Source organism: Eucyclogobius newberryi, unplaced genomic scaffold (genome assembly GCF_026437365.1).
Source record: "Eucyclogobius newberryi isolate DKJ021-1_F unplaced genomic scaffold, fEucNew1.0.hap1 SCAF_5, whole genome shotgun sequence".
Classification (NCBI taxonomy): Eukaryota; Metazoa; Chordata; class Actinopteri; order Gobiiformes; family Gobiidae; genus Eucyclogobius; species Eucyclogobius newberryi.
This window is the reverse complement of record NW_027316167.1, coordinates 35,013,878-35,022,300: the sequence shown is the minus strand read 5'-3', so window position 1 is coordinate 35,022,300 and position 8,423 is coordinate 35,013,878. Positions and strand designations below refer to the sequence as shown.

The 8,423-nt window shown below is 46.6% G+C and overlaps 1 protein-coding gene across 1 annotated transcript in view; it reads left to right on the top strand.

Annotated features, from left to right (window-relative positions):
• Positions 1-205: 205 nt before the first annotated feature.
• The window catches only part of LOC140380743 (ankyrin repeat and BTB/POZ domain-containing protein 2-like), a 41,434-nt gene continuing 33,216 nt past the window's right edge, over positions 206-8,423 (top strand). The window contains exons 1-5 of the mRNA XM_072464648.1: positions 206-1,010; positions 3,884-4,027; positions 6,335-6,524; positions 7,284-7,433; positions 8,147-8,312. Coding sequence (XP_072320749.1) covers positions 242-1,010; positions 3,884-4,027; positions 6,335-6,524; positions 7,284-7,433; positions 8,147-8,312 — 1,419 coding nt within the window. The 5' untranslated portion in view covers positions 206-241. The remainder of the gene's footprint in view (positions 1,011-3,883; positions 4,028-6,334; positions 6,525-7,283; positions 7,434-8,146; positions 8,313-8,423) is intronic.

Below are 8,423 nucleotides of genomic sequence, written 5' to 3'. Positions count from 1 at the left end.
ACAGCATTTAAATAAATAACTTGTCAAAGTTGTAAAAGTGTGATTACTTGTGTATTTGTTGTTGTTGTTGTTGTTGTTGTTTTATGGCGGTTGGCATCCGAGTGTTGCATTACCGCCAGACTTTATTCCTCAGACGTTTCGTAGTGTATTTGATGAACAGTGAGTTAGTTGTGACTCTAGATCTCTGACATCAGCGCGGGACTTCCGGGGGCCCCGGGGGGCGTGCTTTGCTCTGTGGACCATGGGACCTGGTCCTGGAGCTCAGTCTGGAGTCCAGATCTGGACCATGAGCATCCTGGAGCCGGGCCACGTGCGCAGGAGCGCGAGCCGCGGCTCCGTCAGCAGCAGCGGCGGCGGCAGTTGGGACGCGCGGAGCGGCAGTTGGTTCCACGAGGACCTGCTCCAGTCTCTGCCGCGGCTGCCGGAGCTCGAGGAGTTTCCCTGGAGCGCGAACGAGCTGCGTGAGGTGGTGCGGCGCGTGTGCGGCTGGGATGCGTTTACCGGAGACGCGGTGCGGCGGCTGTCCGTGATGCTCAGAAACCCGCTGATGCGGATTGCGCGCGAAGCGCAGAGACTGAGCGCGGTCCACCGGCGGTGCACGCGCCTGGAGGCGCAGAGCGCGATGCGGATCGTTCTGGGCAGAGGTCTCGCGGAGCGGTGCGTCGCGGCAGCGGTGCGCGCGGTGACGCTCCACTGTATGAGAGGCGACACGCGCACGCGGAGCAGGTCCTCCTGCTGCGGGCTCGCGCTCTCCGTGGGCCGCTTCTTCAGGTGGATGGTGGACACCCGCGTGTCTGTGCGCGTGCGTGAGTTTGCTGCCGTGTACCTGTGCGCGTGCACGGAGCGGCTCGCAGAGGAGGTCGTGGGGCGCGCGCTCCACGGGGCCAGAGAGAACCACGAGCCCGGACCCGTGAGCGCCGCGCGCCTGGACTACACCGTGGACCTGGACCCGGACCTGTGGGCCCCCCTGCAGGTGCACGCGCCACTGCTGAGCGGCAGGAACGCGCACGGTCAGTACATGTGCGCGTGCACGTTTGTCCTTTGATAAGTTTGAAGCTTATATGACGTCATGGATCTCATGAGTCAAAGTTCAGCTGAACTTCTAAAGAATACAACAAAGTCTGAAGAATAAAGTCTGGCGGTAATGCAACACTTGGATGCCAACTGCCATAAAACAATAACAACAACAGCTGAAGTCAAACTATATTGAACTGAATTAGTTCTAATGAGACTGAACTCTTCTCTGTAGGTTCATGGTTCCTCTTGTTTCTCAGCGTTTCATATGTTTAATTAACCTTTGACCTTCAGATGACACAGAGGTCCCTGTTTCACACCTCTCACTCTCCTGCAGGTCGCCTCGTGCAGACGTGCAAGATTAACTAACCTATGTCGACTAAAATGTGTTTATCTTTTTAGTTGAAGGATTTAAAATGACAAAATGACATGAAGTGAGCTGAAGACTTGTTAGTGAATCATGAGTTTGATCTGCCTTTTTACACATTTTCCACATTTCCTCACACTTTTCTGTAGAAGTAGTTGTTTTTGCATGAACTCCTGTGCAGTTTTGGTCTTTTGAGAACAGTTTGGGTCAGATTTATGCTCAGATCAAAGATATAAATAGTACTTTTATTTGGATGACAAGGATCTAGACGAGGCAGCAGCTTCAAGGAGAAGGAGGAGTGAGCTGAAGATTCGGGTTTAATGAGTTTAATCTTCCCTTTTACAAAAATTCCCTGTTTTCGTTTTCTTTTCTATCACTACAGCCCCAGATATTCTTATTCCACATCCCTGGTCTCTGTTTGGGCCCCAGAGTGTTGTGTTAGACGGGGCCTCTCGGTGGGAACTGCGCGGGAAGCTTTTGTTTTGAGAAGAGCCGCTCTGCAAATCCCAAAACCGTCTGAACGGAAGGAAATCAATACATAGATCTCTGAAATGATTCTTGAAGTGTTTCTGTTCTTTTTTATTGACACATTTAATACTTTCATAATGTATGTAGATAATGATTGGCATATTTAATTATTTGAATTAAGTCATGGCATTTAATTATGCTACATCAATTAAATAATTAATTCATTGCCTTTTTATTTCCAGTATTTTAATTAAATAAAGGTGGAAATATGGTGATTGTGGCTTCTAGATAGAGGATATTTACAATTGAAGTATTTTTGATGAAAATCAGAAATTGTTTATTCTTTTTAGATGTTTAGGTTGAATGATTCCATTGTCTTTTTTATAAGAGTTATTTTAGTTAGTACAGTCCAGATAACGAGAACCATTATCAAAGATACAATTACAATTATTTCATACATTATAGTCGATTAGTCACGATTAGTTTATTAATCATAGCAGCCCTATTTCTCATCTTTAAATAAGGCGTCTTATGTGGAAAAATGACCAAATCTGTCCAAATTTGGGACGTATAAATCTAAAAGCTGAAATGTCTTGCTTCATTTTGCAACATTTACAGATAAATGTTGGAGAAGGTTCTTATTGATACCTCCTTTTACACCTATTATTAATAACTTTATTTATTAGATTTTCTCTAGAAGGAATGGAGTAATATTTTGTTTTTGTCCATGGACTCACAAAAGTCTGGCCCTCACAATCACTGCATTATTCTGGAGCAGCAGGGCTCATTTTCGGGGACACAGAGGTGGGGGCGGGTCATAGGTGCGTTTTGGGGGCACTAAACCCCACTATGGTCCAGTGTGCGGGGCTGTGAATAGAAGCCTGTTCAGTTTGTAAACACAGGAGCCAATCAGAGCTCATTATTTCACCTCTGTGTCACACAAAGCTCCGTGTTTCAGCCCGAACCTGTGAAACTGCACCTCTTTGTCCTCAGGGGGGACGTTTACGGACCACATGACTTCATTCAGTCAGTCAACGTCGCACAGGGGCCGAGGGCAGGACCCAGGGCTGGTGCGGGGACTAAATCCTGGTTTTGTGTCCCAACTCGGAGTCAGCACAGTCTGTCCAGCACAAAGCGTGTCTGTGTGAGAGAGTCTGCAGCGTTATGCAGCGTAAACAGAGAGAAGTAGGACTCATTTGAGGGTTTTGTTGGTTTGAATCAGTCAAAGATGCTGAGACGTTCCTCTGCTCGAGCACTTCAGACATTACACCTCGTCTTAGATCTTCCCCGGGGTAATTTCTTTTAGGACACTCGTCTTGATGGACGGTCAAGATGAGGAAAGTTGGAAAGTGAAAGTGCTTCACAGAATGAGAAAAGATGCATTAAGATAAGAGAAGATAATCATTTATTGTCCACACTTGGGGATTTTCATTGTTGCAATGCAGGTAGAAACAGAGGAAAAGGACAGATAACTTATAGGAAGTTTAAAAAAAAAAAAAAAATCATTCATTATTTAAACCACTGCACAAAGAAATAACATAAATAAACATGACATTTAGTTTAAAACAGAGGAGCGCTGAGAAAAGCTATTCAAAGATTTAATTCAACAAAATAAAGTTGCTCTCATCTATTTTTATTCGTCAAATAAAAAAAATGGTGACATTAGATGAGTTTTTGAGTGTTTTTTTTTTAAGACTTTGGCACTTTAAAGACTTTGAGCTAATGACAAAGATACGTTTTCCCAAAGCAGTCAATAAGTTGTTAAAAACGAGAATAAACAGGGTTGGGTCCGTAACACTACCCTGGGGTACGCCACTGCTAATGGGGAAGAAATCAAAGTCTGTTCTGGTTTGTTGCGAGTGAATACTTAAGTCAGTGGTTTGTGTCATTACTTCCAGCGGACATAAACTAAACAGCCTTAATCGCACCATGAAATTTAATTTTACTGTGGGATTTGAGATCTACAGAACCTTCGAACCCCCTGACTCCGTCCAGCCTCATCGTGACCTTACCCATAATCCTTTGTGTTTGCAGGGGAGCTGTGTGTCCCCGTCCTGGTCTCTTCCAGGGCTCCTCAGGACTCAGCGGAGAGCAGGGAGGACGTGTACGTTCAGATGGAGCTGCAGTCTCTGGAGCAGGCACTAGGGGGCGCCACAGTGGGCAGTCTCCCTGAGCTCTGTGAGTGTGACCAGAGCTTTGGGAGGGGGACAGGTCCATGGGACAGGCCCATGGGACAGGGACAGGCCCATGGGACAGGTCCATGGGACAGGCCTCATGGGACAGGCCTCATGGGACAGGCCTCATGGGACAGGCCTCATGGGACAGGCCCATGGGACAGGTCCATGGGACAGGCCTCATCGCTCTTGTGGGACAGTAACGATGAATCAGCTAATCGTGATAAACCATCTACAAACGATAATCAAATCATAATTGATTGATTGATCATTCATTATTGGACTAGTCGTCTAATTGAAAAAAATAATCACTGACTTTTAGACTAGTACTAAAATAATAATAAATATAGCCGCAAGCGGCAATGATCGGCCCTCGCCACGCCGCAAGAGGAGGGGGCGCTAACGCGCCCCAATTGTCCTTTTATTACGCCTACTGCTGAATCTGTGACGCTGTCACATCTTCTCCCCTTTGTTTTACCATCAAAAAGCTATTTTATTTTGAATTCTTGGCAAAATGTGCGGCTTTGCCGCACAGACACCGTGACTCTTTGAATGAAAATGTGGATAACTTTTGATGGTCCTGAAGATGAGTCTCACCAAATTTCAGGTTAATATGTCTAACGCCCTGGGAGGAGTTTGTGAAAGTCTAAAGTGTAAACATGTTCTGGCGATTTCCCCATTGGAATAACATGAAAGGTTTCGGTCATCGTTACGGCAACGCCATAACAATTATGACATGGGTCTCATTGACTTTTTTGATGGGGATGCCAAAATTGAGTTGTGTGTCAAATTTCATATAATTTCGCAAAACTAAACATTTAACCTCCATATAAAATCTGTAGGGGGCGCTGTGGCGCCAAATGAATTTATTTCACTTCAAGTAGGTTTAGGGCAAAGAGTTTAACAACTGATTCTAATTTGACGCAATTCGGACTTTATCTGCGCAAACGGCAGAAATTTTAAATATGGGAGATTTCTGAAATTCTAGCTACAGTTTGCGGCTTCGCCGCACAGAGACCGTGACAGGTATCAATGTAATTTGGATAACTTTTGATGTCCCACTCCTCAGTAGCATTTTCACCAAATTTCAGCTTTTTAGGGCCAACGCCCTGAGAGGAGTTCGTAAAAGTACGACGTTTGGAAAAACTCCGAAGTCATGTTTAGCCATTTTTGAAGCAATATGGCCGACATTTGGTTGGGCGGACGGCGTTGCCGTAATAATATTTTTTACTTCTCTTGTCACCATCTACCTCGGCGCCAAATTTCATGATTCTACGATCAGATTTTTTTTGGGTCATTTCCCATCTCTCAATGCATTTTTGGTACATTTGGGGGCGCTGACGCGCCAATTTTTTTTGTTTTAGAAAAGGGAAATAGTGTGAACATTTTTGTGACTTTTCGTCAATGTTCACTGGGTGAAAAATAGGGGGGTTGGTCCCGAGAAGAAGAAAGAAGAAAGAATAATATTCCGATGCGAAAACAATGTTTCCCATTTTTCAAATATCATAAACTATACTTTTTCGGAAAGCGCTCGCGCTTTCCTACCTCATGGTGTGGGTCCCTGGTCACTGACGGGTACTTTCGTTAATTTTGAGTGGGCTCCGCCCACTTTGTGTTTTTGGCCCTCTATACAGTAATAATGTTCAATTTTTGCATTACATGCTTATATGCACGGAACATGCAAGAGATGGGGAACGTATTCGTGAGCTACTTTGCGCAAATGAGTGCTTTACTCCCAATGTAAAGTGCTCGTTTAGTGCGCACTTTTGCACGGGCTTCGCCCGTTTACAACGGTAATGTTCCATTTTCCTACTACTAATTAGTATGCACGGGGCGTTCATGAGTGAAGGAGTGCGTTAGTGAGTGTTTGGAAGTGGGCGAGCGCTTCGCGCTCGATTTCATGCGCACTACGCGCGCACTTTCGCAGCCGTGCTTTGCATGGCCTTACGAGATTAATAGGCCTCTCGCCAGCTTGTGGCACTCGGGCCTAATAAATATAAAATACTCTTAAGCCTCATTAAGTCCAAGATTGTAAAGGTTGGTGTGAATAGCAACTTTAAAGGGCTGATCTTTATTTATGTTTGCGGGGAAATGACTTTTGCACAGAACTAGTTTCCTCAAAATAATAGTTAATTAATGTGTTAATATATATATATTTCTAATTTACATTGTTCCATAAATCTCTTGGTGCAAGTCGATTAAATAAAATAATAAGAGCTGCAAAATGGACAGTGGTTTGAGAAAGTGTGTTGAAGAACTGTCTCCATAAATATAAAGTTCACGTTTCTCGTTCCTGTCTCCTGTCCCGTAGGTGACCTGGTGTCGCGGGCCATGCACCTCCTGTACCGCCCACAGCCCGCCCCCTCTGCTCCCTCTGCCAATCACGTGCCAGTATCATGGAGCGCAGACGCTCTGCACACGATGTATTACTTTATCTCCGCCCCTCAAAAGGACCACGCGGAGAATGTACAGTCGCCAAACATGACGCTGACAAGAGAGAAGTGCGTTTGCTGCATCTGCATCTTCTCTTTTTCTCATCTTCTGGACCTGGATCATCTCTTCCAGGCCTGCTCCTCTGCTCCTCTCCTTCTCTCCTTCTCTCCTTCTCTCCTCCTCTCCTTCTCTGCTCCTCTCCTTCTCTCCTTCTCTCCTTCTCTCCTCCTCTCCTTCTCTGCTCCTCTCCTTCTCTCCTTCTCTCCTTCTCTCCTCCTCTCCTCCTCTCCTTCTCTGCTCCTCTCCTTCTCTCCTTCTCTCCTCCTCTCCTTCTCTGCTCCTCTGCTCCTCTCCTTCTCTCCTTCTCTCCTCATCTCCTTCTCTGCTCCTCTCCTCCTCTCCTTCTCTGCTCCTCTGCTCCTCTCCACCTCTCCTCCTCTGCTCCTCCCCTCCTCTGCTCCTCTCCTTCTCTGCTCCTCTTCTCTTCCTCTCCTCCTCTCATGTGTGGTTGTCTCGATCATCTCTTCCAGGCCTTCTCCTCTGCTCCTCTCCTCCCCTGCTCCTCTCCTCCTCTCCTCCTCTGCTCCTCTCATGTGTGGTTGTCTCGATCATCTCTTCCAGGCCTGCTCCTCTCCTCCTCTCCTCCTCTCCTCCTCTGCTCCTCTGATGTGTGGTTGTCTCGATCATCTCTTCCAGGCCTGCTCCTCTGCTCCTCTCCTTCTCTGCTCCTTTCCTCCTCTCCTCCTCTCCTCCCCTGCTCCTCTCCTCCCCTGCTCCTCTGCTCCCCTGCTCCTCTTATCTGTGGTTATCTCCATCATCTCTTCCAGGCCTGCTCCTCTGCTCCCTCCCCTCGGCTCCTGGCTCCACGTCTCCCTGGTGTTCTCGGAGCACAGACGTAGTGCTGTGGTGGACACTGACGATGTGAGACAAGCCTCCAGAGTTCTGCTCCACCAGGACTGTGAACCCCGACTGCTCAGGTAAACGACATGTAACTTAAACAACACAGAACACACACGATGGAGTTATCTGCTGCTGCCTGGTGGTTTAGTGGTTAAGTCACAGCACACGTATGCCAGGCTCCAAGTGTCATGAGTTCGAATCCTGACTTGACGATTAACTGCATGTCCTCCCCTCTCTCTCGCTCCCCATTTCACCCTGTCCTCTCCTGTCTAATGAGGCCTAAAAAAACAAGAGCAGGAGCAGGACGTCCCCCTCTGTTCCAGGACAAGCAGATCTGAGGCCGATTGTGGGGATTGTTGTTGTTGTTGTTGTTGTTGTTTTGGCAGTGTTTGGACTTTGGAGAAAGACAATTGGCTTTTTTGTGTTAAATGACTGATTAAGTCTGTCTTGTTTGAGCTGTTTTTGTTTTGTTTTTGAAAAGTTTAAAGTTGAGGTGGTTCAAGAAAAGGGTGGAAATTAAGTCATCAAAAACAATATGCTAAAGTGAATAATTATATATATATTGCTATTTTTTTTAGACATACATTAAGCACACTGACCTATGCAAAGAAAAAGGGACAGAAGGAAATAAATAAATACAAAAAACGCATACTATGGCATAAAGTAAGAGTCCCATTTTGTCCATTGTTTGTTGAATTTGTGTAGTGAACAGGGAATAATTCACATCTCCCTCACTCGTCTCCCTCTCCCTCACTCGTCTCCCTCTCCCTCACTCGTCTCCCTCACTCAGGTCCGACTCCGGCGTCCCGTCGTGGCGCTCGCTCGACCCCGGCTCGGCTTTGGGACGGTTCAAGTCCGACTTGGGCTTCAGGATGCTCTGCTCCGGTCGAGCCGATCTGCTGCAAGAGGCTTCAACACTGCTCGGGGAGAAAGGCCTGGACACCATGGATGAACGGGTGAGACAGAGAGAGAGAAGGAGAGGAAGAGAGATGGAGATGAAGAGAGATGGAGAGGAAGAGCGATGGAGAGGAAGAGGGAAGAGAGATGGAGAGAAAGAGCGATGGAGA